This window comes from Salvelinus namaycush, chromosome 31, assembly GCF_016432855.1.
Source record: "Salvelinus namaycush isolate Seneca chromosome 31, SaNama_1.0, whole genome shotgun sequence".
Taxonomy (NCBI): domain Eukaryota; kingdom Metazoa; phylum Chordata; class Actinopteri; order Salmoniformes; family Salmonidae; genus Salvelinus; species Salvelinus namaycush.
Genome location: NC_052337.1, coordinates 1,194,905 through 1,214,856, shown reverse-complemented (window position 1 = coordinate 1,214,856; position 19,952 = coordinate 1,194,905). Strand labels below are relative to the sequence as shown.

The 19,952-nt window shown below is 41.4% G+C and overlaps 1 protein-coding gene across 1 annotated transcript; it reads right to left on the bottom strand.

Annotated features, from left to right (window-relative positions):
* Positions 1–16,352: 16,352 nt before the first annotated feature.
* Positions 16,353–19,650, bottom strand: LOC120026472 (transcription factor AP-1-like). The gene is made up of 2 exons (XM_038971340.1): positions 19,225–19,650; positions 16,353–18,312 (listed from the first exon to the last, which is right to left on the bottom strand). Exon 2 carries the CDS (start codon positions 18,172–18,174, stop codon positions 17,101–17,103), a length of 1,074 nt encoding a protein of 357 aa, XP_038827268.1. The 5' UTR covers positions 18,175–18,312; positions 19,225–19,650; the 3' UTR covers positions 16,353–17,100.
* Between the last annotated feature and the right edge of the window lie 302 nt (positions 19,651–19,952).

Below are 19,952 nucleotides of genomic sequence, written 5' to 3'. Positions count from 1 at the left end.
TTAATATAAATATATAATATAAATATATAAATGGTTAATATAAATATATAAATGGTTAATATAAATATATAAATGGTTAATATATATATATACTATAAATATATAAATGGATAATATAAATATATAATATATAATATAAATATATAAATGGTAGATATCAATATATAATATAAATATATAAATATATAATATAAGTATATAAATGGTTGATATAAATGGTTGATGCAACGAGAGAGAGAGAGAGAGAGAGAGAGAGAGAGAGAGAGAGAGAGGAAACGTCTTCAGTGAAGGGATTTCTGTGTAGTAGGGCTCTGTTTGAGTCATGATGTGTATCCACTCCCACACAGACCATAGATTTCCCTTCAGTTCCAGTTCAACACTGACTGTATTATAAACAATGACTGAGGGACTTTTACTTTCAGAATGACCCACCATTCTATTCCATCTGGTTTACAGGAAACACTCAGAGGCTGTCCACGGCCTGAATTAGACCCAAGTTACTGCCATGATGGCACAGACACGGCTTCATCAACAATGGTAATGTGTGTTATGTGAAAATAAATAGTAGGTGAATTCCCCAGCCAAGCAGATACAAGTAGTAGAGTCATTTTGTTTGTGAAGTGCATTATCAAAAAGCTTTCTCCTTTCTTTAGAACAAAATGCAATTGACCTCTTGGCTGTCTATTGCATCACCCTGTCACAGGCCCTCACAGTCAATATATTGTTTATGAAGATTGCCCGCTGCAGTTGTTTGAGAGATGTCCTGCTTGCAGGGGAGGGGAAGGGAAGGGGGGGGGGGGGGGGGGGGGTGTGGCATCACGCTGTGAGCATTCCTAGAAATGGAAAAGGGAGAACACTTGAATCAGGTTGGTGACACTTGACCTGGTCAAAGGTCAAAAGAGAGTCTTGTCCCAATTCACCTTCGTAACCTAGCCTGGTGGAACCGGCCTGGATCGCTACATTTACCATTCATGATATATACACAGCGATCAGGTTGGTTCCACCAGGGTAATCATAACCATCGTTGATAATGTAATCAGTGCTCTGTGAGTGTGTTTGTGTGTTACCAACCATTATCTTTAATGAGAGGCCAGGAGCTGTTCTACACTGCCATGCCCGTTAATGGGGCGCTGGCAAAGTACCTTACCTACAGCTTCATCTCTTGCCTGTTTACCAATGGTTGTCGATGGGCAGAGACCAGAATTAGGAAGGTTTAGTCTGACCTGCTCAAACTTTAACATAGTAGATGTTTGTTTGTCAGATCTGGCACAAGGCATAACATTTTACTAGACACTTGTACGACTTGTATTGTATTTTTTTTATCATTGTTGAATTGAATATTATCAGTCAATATGGGGAGGGAGAAACCCTGTGTATTCTGGACCAGGATCAGGTATCAGTCAATATGAGGAGGGAGAAACCCTGTGTATTCTGGACCAGGATCAGGTATCAGTCAATATGGGGAGGGGGAAACACTGTGTATTCTGGACCAGGATCAGTCAATATGAGGAGGGAGAAACCCTGTGTATTCTGGACCAGGATCAGTCAATATGAGGAGGGAGAAACCCTGTGTATTCTGGACCAGGATCAGTCAATATGAGGAGGGAGAAACCCTGTGTATTCTGGACCAGGATCAGTCAATATGGGGAGGGAGAAACCCTGTGTATTCTGGACCAGGATCAGTCAATATGAGGAGGGAGAAACCCTGTGTATTCTGGACCAGGATCAGTCAATATGGGAAGGGAAAAACCCTGTGTATTCTGGACCAGGATCAGTCAATATGGGGAGGGAGAAACCCTGTGTATTCTGGACCAGGATCAGGTATCAGTCAATATGAGGAGGGAGAAACCCTGTGTATTCTGGACCAGAATCAGGTATCAGACAATATGAGGAGGGAGAAACCCTGTGTATTCTGGACCAGGATCAGTCAATATGAGGAGGGAGAAACCCTGTTTATTCTGAACCAGGATCAGGTATCAGTCAATATGGGGAGGGAGAAACCCTGTGTATTCTGATCCAGGATCAGTCAATATGAGGAGGGAGAAACCTTGTGTATTCTGGACCAGGATCAGTCAATATTGGGAGGGAGAAACCCTGTGTATTCTGAACCAGGATCAGGTATCAGACAATATTGGGAGGGAGAAACCCTGTGTATTCTGGACCAGGATCAGTCAATATGAGAAGGGAGAAACCCTGTGTATTCTGCAACAGGATCAGTCAATATGAAGAGGGAGAAACCCTGTGTATTCTGCAACAGGATCAGTCAATATGGGGAGGGAGAAACCCTGTGTATTCTGGACCAGGATCAGTCAATATGAGGAGGGAGAAACCCTGTGTATTCTGGACCAGGATCAGTCAATATGAGGAGGGAGAAACCCTGTGTATTCTGAACCAGGACCAGGTATCAGTCAATATGGGGAGGGAGAAACCCTGTGTATTCTGAACCAGGATCAGGTATCAGTCAATATGGGGAGGGAGAAACCCTGTGTATTCTGAACCAGGATCAGGTATCAGTCAATATGAGGAGGGAGAAACCCTGTGTATTCTGAACCAGGATCAGTCAATATGAGGAGGGAGAAACCCTGTGTATTCTGGACCAGGATCAGGTATCAGTCAATATGAGGAGTGAGAAACCCTGTGTATTCTGGACCAGGATCAGGTATCAGTCAATATGAGGAGGGAGAAACCCTGTGTATTCTGAACCAGGATCAGTCAATATGGGGAGGGAGAAACCCTGTGTATTCTGGACCAGGATCAGTCAATATGAGGAGGGAGAAACCCTGTGTATTCTGGACCAGGATCAGTCAATATGGGGAGGGAGAAACCCTGTGTATTCTGGACCAGGATCAGTCAATATGAGGAGGGAGAAACCCTGTGTATTCTGAACCAGGATCAGTCAATATGGGGAGGGAGAAACCCTGTGTATTCTGGACCAGGATCAGTCAATATGAGGAGGGAGAAACCCTGTTTATTCTGAACCAGGATCAGGTATCAGTCAATATGGGGAGGGAGAAACCCTGTGTATTCTGATCCAGGATCAGTCAATATGAGGAGGGAGAAACCCTGTGTATTCTGGACCAGGATCAGTCAATATGGGGAGGGAGAAACCCTGTGTATTCTGGACCAGGATCAGGTATCAGTCAATATGGGGAGGGAGAAACCCTGTGTATTCTGGACCAGGATCAGTCAATATGAGGAGGGAGAAACCCTGTGTATTCTGGACCAGGATCCGGTATCAGTCAATATGGGGAGGGAGAAACCCTGTGTATTCTGGACCAGGATCCGGTATCAGTCAATATGGGGAGGGAGAAACCCTGTGTATTCTGGACCAGGATCAGTCAATATGAGGAGGGAGAAACCCTGTGTATTCTGTACCAGGATCAGGTATCAGTCAATATGAGGAGGGAGAAACCCTGTGTATTCTGGACCAGGATCAGTCAATATGAGAAGGGAGAAACCCTGTGTATTCTGCAACAGGATCAGTCAATATGAAGAGGGAGAAACCCTGTGTATTCTGCAACAGGATCAGTCAATATGGGGAGGGAGAAACCCTGTGTATTCTGGACCAGGATCAGTCAATATGAGGAGGGAGAAACCCTGTGTATTCTGGACCAGGATCAGTCAATATGAGGAGGGAGAAACCCTGTGTATTCTGAACCAGGACCAGGTATCAGTCAATATGGGGAGGGAGAAACCCTGTGTATTCTGAACCAGGATCAGGTATCAGTCAATATGGGGAGGGAGAAACCCTGTGTATTCTGAACCAGGATCAGGTATCAGTCAATATGAGGAGGGAGAAACCCTGTGTATTCTGAACCAGGATCAGTCAATATGAGGAGGGAGAAACCCTGTGTATTCTGGACCAGGACCAGGATCAGTCAATATGAGGAGGGAGAAACCCTGTGTATTCTGGACCAGGATCCGGTATCAGTCAATATGGGGAGGGAGAAACCCTGTGTATTCTGGACCAGGATCCGGTATCAGTCAATATGAGGAGGGAGAAACCCTGTGTATTCTGGACCAGGATCAGTCAATATGAGGAGGGAGAAACCCTGTGTATTCTGTACCAGGATCAGGTATCAGTCAATATGAGGAGGGAGAAACCCTGTGTATTCTGGACCAGGATCAGTCAATATGAGGAGGGAGAAACCCTGTGTATTCTGAACCAGGATCAGTCAATATGAGGAGGGAGAAACCCTGTGTATTCTGAACCAGGATCAGTCAATATGGGGAGGGAGAAACCCTGTGTATTCTGGACCAGGATCAGTCAATATGAGGAGGGAGAAACCCTGTGTATTCTGGACCAGGATCAGTCAATATGGGGAGGGAGAAACCCTGTGTATTCTGGACCAGGATCAGTCAATATGAGGAGGGAGAAACCCTGTGTATTCTGAACCAGGATCAGTCAATATGGGGAGGGAGAAACCCTGTGTATTCTGGACCAGGATCAGTCAATATGAGGAGGGAGAAACCCTGTGTATTCTGGACCAGGATCAGTCAATATGAAGAGGGAGAAACCCTGTGTATTCTGGACCAGGATCAGTCAATATGAGGAGGGAGAAACCCTGTGTATTCTGGACCAGGATCAGGTATCAGTCAATATGAGGAGGGAGAAACCCTGTGTATTCTGAACCAGGATCAGTCAATATGAGGAGGGAGAAACCCTGTGTATTCTGGACCAGGATCAGTCAATATGAGGAGGGAGAAACCCTGTGTATTCTGGACCAGGATCAGTCAATATGAGGAGGGAGAAACCCTGTGTATTCTGGACCAGGATCAGTCAATATGAGGAGGGAGAAACCCTGTTTATTCTGGACCAGGATCAGTCAATATGAGGAGGGAGAAACCCTGTGTATTCTGGACCAGGATCAGGTATCAGTCAATATGGGGAGGGAGAAACCCTGTGTATTCTGGACCAGGATCAGGTATCAGTCAATATGAGGAGGGAGAAACCCTGTGTATTCTGGACCAGGATCAGGTATCAGTCAATATGGGGAGGGAGAAACCCTGTTTATTCTGGACCAGGATCAGTCAATATGAGGAGGGAGAAACCCTGTGTATTCTGGACCAGGATCAGGTATCAGTCAATATGAGGAGGGAGAAACCCTGTGTATTCTGAACCAGGATCAGTCAATATGAGGAGGGAGATACCCTGTGTATTCTGGACCAGGATCAGTCAATATGGGGAGGGAGAAACCCTGTGTATTCTGGACCAGGTTCAGTCAATATGAGGAGGGAGAAACCCTGAGTATTCTGGACCAGGAACAGTCAATATGAGGAGGGAGAAACCCTGTGTATTCTGGACCAGGATCAGGTATCAGTCAATATGGGGAGGGAGAAACCCTGTGTATTCTGGACCAGGTTCAGTCAATATGAGGAGGGAGAAACCCTGAGTATTCTGGACCAGGATCAGGTATCAGTCAATATGGGGAGGGAGAAACCCTGTGTATTCTGGACCAGGATCAGGTATCAGTCAATATGGGGAGGGAGAAACCCTGTGTATTCTGGATCAGGTATCAGTCAATATGAGGAGGGAGAAACCCTGTTTATTCTGGACCAGGATCAGTCAATATGAGGAGGGAGAAACCCTGTGTATTCTGGACCAGGATCAGGTATCAGTCAATATGGGGAGGGAGAAACCCTGTGTATTCTGGACCAGGATCAGGTATCAGTCAATATGGGGAGGGAGAAACCCTGTGTATTCTGGACCAGGATCAGTCAATATGGGGAGGGAGAAACCCTGTGTATTCTGGATCAGGTATCAGTCAATATGGGGAGGGAGAAACCCTGTGTATTCTGAACCAGGATCAGGTATCAGTCAATATGAGGAGGGAGAAACCCTGTGTATTCTGGACCAGGATCAGGTATCAGTCAATATGGGGAGGGAGAAACCCTGTGTATTCTGGACCAGGATCAGTCAATATGGGGAGGGAGAAACCCTGTGTATTCTGGACCAGGATCAGGTATCAGTCAATGTGGGGAGGGAGAAACCCTGTGTATTCTGGACCAGGATCAGTCAATATGGGGAGGGAGAAACCCTGTGTATTCTGGATCAGGTATCAGTCAATATGGGGAGGGAGAAACCCTGTGTATTCTGGACCAGGATCAGGTATCAGTCAATATGGGGAGGGAGAAACCCTGTGTATTCTGGACCAGGATCAGGTATCAGTCAATATGAGGAGGGAGAAACCCTGTGTATTCTGGACCAGGATCAGTCAATATGAGGAGGGAGAAACCCTGTGTATTCTGGACCAGGATCAGTCAATATGAGGAGGGAGAAACCCTGTGTATTCTGAACCAGGATCAGTCAATATGAGGAGGGAGAAACCCTGTGTATTCTGGACCAGGATCAGGTATCAGTAAATATGAGGAGGGAGAAACCCTGTGTATTCTGGACTAGGATCCGTCAATATGGAGAGGGAGAAACCCTGTGTATTCTGGACCAGGATCAGGAACTCCTGTTTTATAGGAAGGTATGAACACTCTGACATGTTACCATGGTAACCCCATTACCATCAGACAGGAAGGTATGAACACTCTGACATGTTACCATGGTAACCCCATTACCATCAGACAGGAAGGTATCAACACTCTGACATGTTATCATGGTAACCCCATTACCATCAGACAGTAAGGTATGAACACTCTGACATGTTACCATGGTAACCCCATTACATCAGACAGTAAGGTATGAACACTCTGACATGTTACCATGGTAACCCCATTACCATCAGGCAGGAAGGTATGAACACTCTGACATGTTACCATGGTAACCCCATTACCAGCAGACAGGAAGGTATCAACACTCTGACATGTTACCATGGTAACCCCATTACCAGCAGACAGGAAGGTATCAACACTCTGACATGTTTCCATGGTAACCCCATTACCAGCAGACAGGAAGGTATGAACACTCTGACATGTTACCATGGTAACCCCATTACCAGCAGACAGGAAGGTATGAACACTTTGACATATTACCATGGTAACCCCATTACCATCAGACAGGAAGGTATGACCACTCTGACATGTTACCATGGTAACCCCATTACCATCAGACAGGAAGGTATGACCACTCTGACATGTTACCATGGTAACCCCATTACCATCAGACAGGAAGGTATGACCACTCTGACATGTTACCATGGTAACCCCATTACCATCAGACAGGAAGGTATGAACACTCTGACATGTTACCATGGTAACCCCATTACCACCAGACAGGAAGGTATGAAACACTCTGACATGTTACCATTGTAGCCCCATTACCAGCAGACAAAATGCTGTTAGGCACAGTATCTGTACCAGCTGGGAATGTCAATGAAACGTGAAAGGTGCACATTATTATGTTACCAGGACACTGCTTCTATGGTATTATGTAAAGAGTGGTTTATTCTACATCGACCTGTTTGAAAGTTTATCTACATAAATTCAGCAATTACATTCTTGTCATATTACTCTGTAGGTGACTTCAAAGCTTCCTCTGGCATCTCGACATACATCTGCCTGTAGTTATTGAACTCATCCTGCAGGAGCAACCTGGTCTCAGAGCAGTTTGTATTTGTAATGCGATGCTACTGGCGGCAGAGAAGTCAGGCGCAGGAGAGCGGAAACTGATTTACAACGGTTGTGTTTAGTAACCATAAACCACCGTCAACAGAACAATACAATAAATGGGTCAAACAAAACCCGGTAATACCAGCATACAGTGCACAAGCACTACAAGAAACAATTACCGACAAGGACATGGGGGGGGGGGGGGGGGGGGAACAGAGGGTTAAATACACAACATGTAATTGATGTGATTGGAACCAGGTGTGGATGGAAGACAAGACAAAACCAATGGAAAATTAAAAGTGGATCGGCGATGGCTAGAAGGTCGGTGACGTCAACCGCCGAACGCCGCCCGAACAAGCAGAGGGACCAACTTCGGCGGAAGTCGTGACAGTATTATTCTGTATGTAAAAACATTCCACTTAATTTAGTATGATGTGTTATGTTTCGTATGGTTTGTATTAATTTGTGGATGTCCATCATCCATTTCGTAAGATACAGTAAGTAAAACATTTGCAAAATGTACAGTATGTTATGAAATTGCAATAGTTATATGTTATGAATTCTAATTTGTTGTGGCTAATGCTAATGTTAGCTAACTAGCGAACGTTGGCTAGGCTATGGGTTAGGCCGGGTTAGGGTTAAGGTTAGGAGTTAAGTTAAAGGGTTATTAAGGTTAGGGTTAGGGTAAGGGTTAGCTAAAAGGGTTAAGATTAGGGTTAGCTAACATGCTGAGTAATTGCAAAGTAGTAAGTACTTGAAAATGGCTAATTAGCTACAATGCTGTCCATGATGAGATTCGAACATTCAAGTAACCTTCTGTCTTGTGTAACCATACCAGATAAAAAAACATGAGCTGGCGCACACCCAGAAAATAGTTTGCGAATAAACTATAAACTATCAAAATATAGAAAGTCGCACACTACATGTATAATCTCCCAACAATTTATTGGGTATTTACCAACGTTTCGGCATCACTGTGCCTTGTGATGCCTGGCATCACCCTTGAGGAAGGCACAGTGATGCCGAAACGTTGGTAAATACCCAATAAATTGTTGGGAGATTATACATGTAGTGTGCGACTTTCTATATTTTGATAGTTTATTGTGTAACCATACCAAACGTAACATATCATACTAATTTGAGTGTCACGGATTTATGTTTACTATGTTACGACTAGTCTATGAGACCAGGCTGGCAGGATGTTTGCTTGTTGTGATTAATTGGGGGAAAAACAGTTGCAGGCAAGTTTCTGCCAGATGGGTGTGTCTTGGTGGTGGCAAGGACATCAAACCACACCCCCAAGCCAAGTCACGTTTGGCTTCTGTCATGGCCGCCGGCATTACATGAGGAGCAAGCCAACAAACGAGGCCACGTCAGCAACTGCAGTTCCGGCTTTAAAACAAGTTTCTGACTCACTAAAAAAAACATCCCATGGGACTTTATCGCTAGATTAAAGGGATGGGGGTTTAGAGAAGGGGCTGTTATCGCAGTCTAACCAAGTCTGGCTGCTCAGTCGGGAAATGGCACCATTACACAGCTATCCTCTCTCTCTCATAAGAAGCATCTGAACTGAGTGACCAAAACATTAAGAACACCAGCTCTTTCCGTGACAGAGACTTGACCAGGTGAAAAGCTATTGTCCCTTATCGATGTCGCTTGTTTAAATCTACATCCTTCAGTGTAGATGAAGGGGGAGGGGGAGACAGGTTAAAGAAGGATTTTTGCCCCGAGCCAGTAGTAGATCTATAAGGAAGTTGTCTGTAAGGAAGTTACAGAAGCCCTACCAAGAGCAGCTACATTCACATGTCTCTTGGTCAGAAAACTTGTCACTCTCTGTGAGATATGACTTGCGTAAATCTGTAAAACACCGTAAAATCCCCCCCTCTACAACTCTCCGCTCTCCCCCCATGTGGTTTGGTTTCGCGTCAGGTTAGTGGCTTGTGCAATCAGTAGTAAAGACTACTTTGTGTCAATCAATCTCACAGTTGTTTCACATCTTTCTTACAGGACTTCTTTCTCCTTTGGCTCTGTCATGTTGGGAAAATAATAGATAAATACTTCTTAAAAAGATAACTGGGTGCTTAACAATGTGTATTACTATTTAACAATGTGTATTACTATTTAACAATGTGTATTACTATTTAACAATGTGTATTACTATTTAACAATGTGTATTACTATTTAATTAACAGTGTGTATTACGTTTTAACAATGTGTTTTACTATTTAACAATGTGTATTACTATTTAACAATGTGTATTACTATTTAACAATGTGTATTACTATTTAACAATGTGTATTACTATTTAATTAACAGTGTGTATTACGTTTTAACAATGTGTTTTACTATTTAACAATGTGTATTACTATTTAATTAACAGTGTGTATTACTATTTAACAATGTGTATTACTAATTAACAATGTCTATTACTATTTAACAATGTGTATTACTATTTAATTAACAGTGTGTATTACTATTTAACAATGTGTATTACTATTTAACAATGTCTATTACTATTTAACAAGATGTATTACTATTTAACAATGTGTATTACTATTTAACAATGTGTATTACTATTTGGCAGAGTACAGAGTGAGTGGTATATGTTCAAGGTGTGTATAGTATAGCTGTCTCTTGATGATGACACGACAATTAAAAACATGTTCCTGTTTCAGAAACATACTCCTTTCCTGTTTCAGAAACATACTCCTTTCCTGTTTCAGTAACATACTCCTTTCCTGTTTCAGAAACATACTCATTTCCTGTTTCAGAAACATACTCCTTTCCTGTTTCAGAAACATACTCCTTTCCTGTTTCAGAAACATACTCATTTCCTGTTTCAGAAACATACTCATTTCCTGTTTCAGAAACATACTCATTTCCTGTTTCAGAAACATACTCCTTTCCTGTTTCAGAAACATACTCCTTTCCTGTTTCAGTAACATACTCCTTTCCTGTTTCAGTAACATACTCCTTTCCTGTTTCAGAAACATATTCCTTTCCTGTTTCAGAAACATACTCCTTTCCTGTTTCAGAAACATACTCCTTTCCTGTTTCAGAAACATACTCCTTTCCTGTTTCAGAAACATACTCCTTTCCTGTTTCAGAAACATACTCATTTCCTGTTTCAGAAACATACTCCTTTCCTGTTTCAGAAACATACTCCTTTCCTGTTTCAGAAACATACTCCTTTCCTGTTTCAGAAACATACTCCTTTCCTGTTTCAGAAACATACTCCTTTCCTGTTTCAGAAACATACTCATTTCCTGTTTCAGAAACATACTCCTTTCCTGTTTCAGAAACATACTCCTTTCCTGTTTCAGTAACATACTCCTTTCCTGTTTCAGAAACATATTCCTTTTATTGTTTAGATTTTTTTTTAATCATTCAAGGAAACAATTAACACTTTTTCAAGAAGAGAGCAAATTGTAAACCAAAACAAATCAGTATAAAACAACAGTTTAAACCAAGGCAAGTCGCCCTGTAGCCGATAGTCACGTTTCCCTCTCATAGTACTGACGACGATATTCAGACAGCTACTGTCCCAAAATGGCACCCTTTATTCCATAGAAAATTCATGTATTAGGGTGCAATTTTCGGACGCACCCTCCGACATAGAATGTTCCCTTGGGTACACACCAACAGCTGTGCTGCAATGCTCAAACAGGATATGATGTCATAAACTGCAGCTTGACTTCCATTTAAAACCCTTGTTGATCCTTTACAAACGTAATAGTGATTGTCATCGTCGTAGTGAATAATCACAACTTATCTTCAATGTTTTGTAAACTTATTCAGAAGGTGTAGCCACTTGTCTACCTTACACGTAACTTAATGTACGGTTGTATCTTCAATGTGCTGTCGTTTTATTCAGAAAAGGTAGCCGCTTGTCAAACACCGTCTCTTACAGGGCAGAGGTGAGCACCCAACCACCTGGTACCACAAAACAAAAAAAGCCTGGGCCTCTGGGCAGACAGGGGGCAGTTCAACACTCACATACACCATGTTACACGTACAACTTGGGTATCTATGGCTGTCTCAAATCAACACTATAAACATATATTTTTTTAAGCAGCAAAGTCCCATTGAGACCCAATGTCTCTTTTGCAAGGAAGTATTCCATGTTATTGTGTTTATGTGTTGATAAACTATTATCTTTGGCTTGACCGTGAGGGGTCAGGTGCTTACAATTAAAATCAGGTCATCTCTCTCTCTCTGTTAATTATCTTTGCACTCCAAATGCCTGTAAAAGTGCCTTTTAAAAACGTCGTCATCGCTTTAGCCTATCAAATCACAGGGTTAACAGAAAGAAATGTGTCAAACCAATACGGTACCGAATCACAGACAGTTGGGATTCTACTGCTTGGCATTCCTCCACCTCACATGTATAAAAAGACATCTCTCAGATTGGCTCAGTTACTGAAATTGAAAAACAGTCTCAGAAAACACATGTTAAACCTTCTCCGCAAAAGAGGAACAGCTCTTTTCAGGAATGAAAGATCCACACACAGCGTCGATTGAATTTAGACATAACTTTCCTAGTCCCATCAACAACCTTTTATCTGACTTATCCTGGGGGTAAAGAAATATGTGACTATGAAACATATGAATACGATTTTACTGAAATCGACACAAAATGACTTTTCACGACAAAGAGTAGTGTTCCTATGTACACACACCTACTTCAGTACATACAAAATAATATTATTTATAAATATGAATATTTATAAATATTATTTTAAAATATGTATATTATGGAACGATAAAAATCACACCGACATGTCAGAAGGTTTTTCTCATCTTTTTCACTCAATAATTAAACTGTAAGAATGTTAAATACATTTTGTACAAAAATATAATCGTTATCATTAGTGACTTCAAAAGCCTTATTCAAGTTTAAAAAATACATATTTTCCTTGACGCTCACAAAAATTATTTGAGAGATTTAAAGTCTGTCTCTTGATTATTCGGGTTTTTTTTTCTCTCTCTCTCTTCAGACTAAGACGTACACAGAGTGTACAAAACATTAAGAACACCTGCTCTTTCCATGACATAGATTGACCAGGTGAATCCAGCTGAAAGCTATGATCCCTGATTGATTTCACTTGTCAAATCCACTTGTAATCAGTGTAGATGAAGGGAAGGAGACGGGTTAAAGGAGGATTTTTAATCCTTGAGACAATTGAGACATGGATTGTGTATGTGTGCCATTCAGAGGGTGAATGGGCAAGACACAATTATTAAGTTCCTTTGAATGGGGTATGGTAGTAGGTGCCAGGCGCACCGGTTTGAGTGTGTCAAGAACTGCAACCTTGCTGGGATTTACATACTCAACAGTTTCCCGTGCGTATCAACAATAGTCCACCACCCAAAGGACATCCAGCCAACTTGACACAACTGTGGGAAGCATTGGAGTCAACATGGGCCAGCATCCCTGTGGAACGCTTTTGACACCTTGTAGAGTCCATGTCTTGACGAATTGAGGCTGTTCTGAGGGCAAAAGGGGGTGCAACTCCATATTAAGAAGGTGTTCCTAATGTTTTGTCCACTCTGTGTACATAAATACCATTGTTTATGTATATACTGTAATTATAGGAAAATACATTCAGTGCACCAACTATGTAAAAGTACTTACAGTATAGAGGCTTAAAGAAATCTTTCCAAATTGTTTAAACATCAATCAACAAAACAGTTTTCTTTAAGTTGCCATGTTGGTCCACTGCACTGAATCATCGTTTTTGGTGAAGAGGTTAAGCTAATTCATGTAAAAAGTAGAGCGCTTATTATATGATTTAAATACTTTATCGACAATCATAGGAAAAAGGTTTTAAATAAAGTATAAAATAGTTTGTAGAAACATGTCTACACAGAGTCCATGTTGAGACCACAGATAAATATCAGACCAGATTTCATGTTTTGATTTATGTGCAATATCATATTTCCCCAAAAACATAAATACCAAAGATACATTTTGCATAAATAAATTGCTCCAGAAATGTTATAAAACAAGAAATAAAATCATAATATATCTATTGATTAAAAGCCCTTGTCTTGTTACTTCATTGTAGCTTGCTGCATTCTCAAGAAGCCTCTTCCCTTTCTGTCCGTCCGTCCGTCCGTCCGTCCGTCCGTCCGTCCGTCCGTCCGTCCGTCCGTCCGTCCGTCCGTCCGTCCGTCCGTCCGTCCGTCCGTCCGTCCGTCCGTCCGTCCGTCCGTCCGTCCGTCCGTCCGTCCGTCCGTCCGTCCGTCCGTCCGTCCGTCTGTCTGTCTGTCCGTCTGTCTGTCTGTCTGTCTGTCTGTCTGTCTGTCTGTCTGTCTGTCTGTCTGTCTGTCTGTCCGTCTGTCTATTAACACAACAAGTTTGTCTAAAATGTCTCTGAAAATGTATCTCTGACACGGTGTAGTTCAGGTTAACACAGCACTGATCCACAATGTTACCACATTGACATCATTTTACTCCTACACTAAAACCTATAGGTCAGCATTATTACAGGAAGAACAGTGCAAAAGGTATTTTGGTTGGAGTGTAGGAAAATCTTTCAGAATTACCAAGGTTCCAAAATGAATTACCAAGGTTCCAAAATGAATTACCAATGTTCCAAAATGAATTACCAAGGTTCCAAAATAAATTACCAAGGTTCCAAAATGAATTATCAAGGTTCCAAAATAAATTACCAAGGTTCCAAAATAAATTACCAAGGTTCCAAAATAAATTACCAAGGTTCCAAAATAAATTACCAAGGTTCCAAAATGAATTATCAAGGTTCCAAAATGAATTACCAAGGTTCTAAAATGAATTACCAAGGTTCCAAAATGAGTTATCAAGGTTCCAAAATGAATTATCAAGGTTCCAAAATGAATTACCAAGGTTCCAAAATGATTTACCAATGTTCCAAAATGAATTACCAAGGTTCCAAAATGAATTACCAAGGTTCCAAAATGAATTTGCCATGTTCCAAAATGACAACCAATAGTAATCTTTGTTACTATAAAGTTTATCTTACAAAGTTGTGATTGGTTTAAATCTATTTAAACTATTTCTATATCACCAGAAGCTTCTGTCTGTTTCACATGAACACAGTTATTTAATAAAAACACATTTAGGTCTGGATTCAATCCGGATCGCGCAAGATCCGTGTTAAAATGAAAATGTCATTTCCGATTGAGCCGACATATGCAGCTTTGACCGTGAATGCGAGCTCTGCAAACGCGGGAACATTGCCATTTAAATTTCAAACAAGCTATAACGCGGATATTCTGCAATACTTTGGCAATACGGATTGTATCCAGCCCTTAGAGTTGAAAGTCTCAAGAGGTTGGTTTTGCTGTCATCTCATACACACATTGCACAATTCTAAACAGACAGATAATACATTCCAATACAAGAGACTAAAGTGACTCAAACAAATAAATCTGCACCTCTTATCTACATCAACATTATTACGACCAATGGATTTGATCAACAACATTGTGATACTTTGACCAATTACTTGTTTGTTGAAAAAGCGGAAAAAGCTTTAATTCCCATAACTTCAAACTACAGTTTAGAGTCAGTATGCTCAGGGCCTTGAGGTGCCACATGAGATTATCCTAGTACCGTTAATTGTCATTTTCAAAATGTTCTAAAGTCAAACTCACACTTTACTACAGATGTAGGCTTATCACCTGACTCAGGTAATGGCAATTATACCTGACAATACTCAGGTAATGACAATTATACCTGACAATACTCAGGTAATGACAATTATAACTGACAATACTCAGGTAATGACAATTATAGCTGACAATACTCATGTAATGACAATCATAGCTGACAATACTCAGATAATGTCAATTATAACTGACAATACTCAGGTAATGACAATCATAGCTGACAATACTCAGATAATGTCAATTATAACTGACAATACTCAGATAATGACAATTATAGCTGACAATACTCAGATAATGACAATTATAACTGACAATACTCAGATAATGACAATTATACCTGACAATACTCAGATAATGACAATTATAACTGACAATACTCAGATAATGACAATTATACCTGACAATACTCAGGTAATGACAATTATAACTGACAATACTCAGATAATGACAATTATACCTGACAATACTCAGGTAATGACAATTATAACTGACAATACTCAGGTAATGACAATTATACCTGACAATACTCAGATAATGACAATTATAACTGACAATACTTAGATAATGACAATTATAACTGACAATACTCAGGTAATGACAATTATACCTGACAATACTCAGATAATGTCAATTATAACTGACAATACTCAGATAATGACAATTATAGCTGACAATACTCAGATAATGACAATTATAACTGACAATACTCAGATAATGACAATTATACCTGACAATACTCAGATAATGACAATTATAACTGACAATACTCAGATAATGACAATTATACCTGACAATACTCAGGTAATGACAATTATAACTGACAATACTCAGATAATGACAATTATACCTGACAATACTCAGGTAATGACAATTATAACTGACAATACTCAGGTAATGACAATTATACCTGACAATACTCAGATAATGACAATTATAACTGACAATACTTAGATAATGACAATTATAACTGACAATACTCAGATAATGACAATTATAACTGACAATACTCAGATAATGACAATTATACCTGACAATACTCAGATAATGACAATTATAACTGACAATACTCAGATAATGACAATTATACCTGACAATACTCAGGTAATGACAATTATACCTGACAATACTCAGGTAATGACAATTATACCTGACAATACTCAGATAATGACAATTATACCTGACAATACTCAGATAATGTCAATTATACCTGACAATACTCAGATAATGTCAATTATACCTGACAATACTCAGATAATGACAATTATACCTGACAATACTCAGGTAATGACAATTATACCTGACAATACTCAGATAATGACAATTATACCTGACAATACTCAGGTAAAAATACCATAGAACAGTGTTTTGATTTTTTATCATAGAGATGACCTAGAATGTAGAAATTCTTGTTCTGAGGTGTAGTGTATGTACCCCCCCAGGGAACCCCGAATGTTTCATACTCTCTCAGTTATTAAAATTCCTGTTTACCACAAGCACCCTGGACCTACTGAACTGTATACTAGAGGCACGATGTCCTCCGCTCCTCACTCCTCTAACGGTTACTTGGTTCAGTGTTGTAGAGTGCAGTCGTCAGTCCTATTGAGCAGAGGTCCTTTTGGTCGCTCTCAGGGCTGCGCGAGGGCAAAATAAAAGTGAAATGTCCCGTGTACTTTTCTTGTTGTGTTACTCTACTACAACTCAAACTGTCTGTAGAGGTTAGAGAGGTGGGATTCTCCCTTCTCCCCAACCACTCACGTAGTTAGCATATTTTACTTACCATCACAACACTCCTCATCCCTGTACAGTAGAGGTACTACCTCCTTTATAGAGGACTGACTCAGAGCAACAGAAAAAAAAAAATACACTTCTCATCCCTGTACAGTCCGTTGATCAGCAGCTGGTGCTGTCCCTCTCTCCGGTGCTGTTGGCCTGCAGGGTGACTGAACTGACTGCTATTTGGCAGCCGTTGGTGACGTGATTCATGACTTTCTGTTTGAGCTGGGCCACCTGTTCCCTCAGGACCGAGGCGGTGGAGGTCAGGTCACAGTTCTGGTTCTTCAGAACCTTCACCTTCTCCTCTAGCCGGGAGATCCGCTCCAGCTTCCTTTTACGACACTTAGACGCCGCGATCCGGTTACGTAGTTTCTTCCTCTCGGCCTTGATCCTCTCCTGGGTCTCCAGGTCGATGGGAGAGAGGGAGGGAGGGGAGGAGGTGGTGTCCCCAGGAGGGTGAGGGACCTCTGGGACAGTCTGAGGGGCATCCAGGCCCCTGTTGTGGGGATGGTGGGGTCCCTGGCCTCCAGGTCTGTGGGGTCCGTGGCATGGGTAGCCGTCGGGCATCTGGCCCCCTGGGTAGGATGATGATACATGGTTGGGGTGGTTCGGGTTGTAGCTGCTGAGGTTTGTATAGATGGGCAGGTCTCCTGCAGACATGATGTTCCTCTGGTAGGGGCCTTGTATAGAGGAGGAGGGGGACATGGGAGCTCCGACCAGCTGGTTCTGTTTATGGAGATCCGCCAGGGCTTTGACGAACCCATCGGCAAAACCCTCCTGTTCGTTAGTGGCGTTGTTCCGGTACATGAAGGGGTTACCTCCGTTAGGGTTGGGGACAGGAGACGTCGTCACCAAGCCCTGGTTAGACTGGATGATGAGGTGCTCGAGGTCAGGGGAGGCTAGCTTCAGAAGATTCATATCTGACAAGCCGCCGGGCATTAACGAGCTGTTTGTGTTGCTGTTAATCCCTCCCAGATTATTAGGATTGATATTGCAGTTGCTCCCCGGCTGGTTTTGTAACAGTTTCAGGCCAGAGCTGCTGTGGGAACCGCCTGAGAAGTTATGTGCCACCTTCTTACTCATCATCTTGTGGCCCTGGTAACGTTGGTAATCTGCATGGTGCTGTCCGAAGTTGTGAGGGACACCTACGGACTCGTCATGGTAGAAAGGGGTATCCATTTTAGCCGTCATTGACGCAGGGAGACAGAATATTCATCATCTGATTAGTTAAGGTTTAAATGGTCTCGTTGGCATTAGCTGTGAAGACTAGGAGATTTCCCAAGAAAGTGTTTCTGCTAAAAAAATATTCCAATAAAGAATTCGGGCCACCTGTTAAAATAGAAAATATATGTAGATTCTACATATAATATGACATGTGATTTGAAAACCAAAACAGATACATTGTATTTGATTTATATGACTACAGTGGGAATGAAAAACTATAGTTTCACTTTCGCTCAAAAGTAAAAGCAACAAGCCGATTTTAACCATTGGAACCTCTACACATATAAATCCGATTTATAAGCGTTGGCTATATCGTATAGATCCTAATTAAAAGCGTTGGCTATACCGTATACATCCTAATTAAAAGCGTTGGCTATACCGTATACATCCTAATTAAAAGCGTTGGCTATACCGTATACATCCTAATTAAAAGCGTTGGCTATACCGTATACATCCTAATTAAAAGCGTTGGCTATACCGTATACATCCTAATTAAAAGCGTTGGCTATACCGTATACATCCTAATTAAAAGCGTTGGCTATACCGTATACATCCTAATTAAAAGCGTTGGCTATACCGTATACATCCTAATTAAAAGCGTTGGCTATACCGTATACATCCTAATTAAAAGCGTTGGCTATACCGTATACATCCTAATTAAAAGCGTTGGCTATACCGTATACATCCTAATTAAAAGCGTTGGCTATACAGTATGGTTTTAGGGATGCATTATCTGTAACACATGAATGAAAGCGAGAACCACCTTACTCTTAGGCTCCCAATAAAGTGATTTATCCTACAGTTTCTGATAATAATTGCATTATATTTTAATACGACTTGTCATGGGAGTGAATGTATAGAAGAATAGCATAAGGTTGAATATTGGCACCATATTTTATCATATAGCCTACAGTACATCCGTATGATCATATACGGTAGGATACACTAGTATTGAGTGTATCGTAATCATTCTTAAAATATAATAGTGTATCGTAATCATTCTTCAAATATACTTACAATAAGCGAAGGTTTCACAATTCCAACCCGGTGGTGACAGGAAATCCCGTTCAGTACGATGACTAGTTGATTAGCCTACTCACGTTACGTTTCGAGAAATAAACCTTCATGTGAAACAATCCAGTGACTCAACGGTGACTCGAGGTAGTCACACCGATCGACATTGACACAGAATACCATCCATCGTCCGGTAGACGTTTCCCACGCACGCTGCCTGTAAACCGGTGAGCCGGTTCGAGTGTGTGTAGGCAGATGGTCTATTAAAAATGAATCTGATATCCGTGTGTTAAACAAAAATCATCAGGAAAAATTCATATCACCCCGTTAATTATTTGTATATATTTCACTGCCTTAGAATATAGACTGTTGACATTGGAGAAATCGGGCTTCTCTTCTGCCTCTCTCGTTGCCTCGTCTGCTCTGTAGCTAGCCGCCGCTGTCAATTGGACTGGGGCTTTCTGCTTGGCCGATTAATACCATACGCCCTTCTCTCTCTCTCTGTCTCTGTCTCTGTCTCTGTCTCTGTCTCTCTCTCTCTCTCTCTCTCTCTCTCTCTCTCTCTCTCTCTCTCTCTCTCTCTCTCTCTCTCTCTCTCTCTCTCTCTCTCTCTCTACCTCTCTACCTCTCTCTCTCTCTACTTCTCTCTCTCTCGCTCTCTCTCTTTCTCTCTCTCTCTCTCTCTCTCTCTCTCTCTACCTCTCTACCTCTCTCTCTCTCTTTCTCTCTCT

What these genes read in the sequence shown, in the direction of transcription:
- LOC120026472 (XM_038971340.1), bottom strand. Translation starts at nt 18,174, where the DNA reads ATGACGGCTAAAATGGATACCCCTTTCTACCATGACGAGTCCGTAGGT.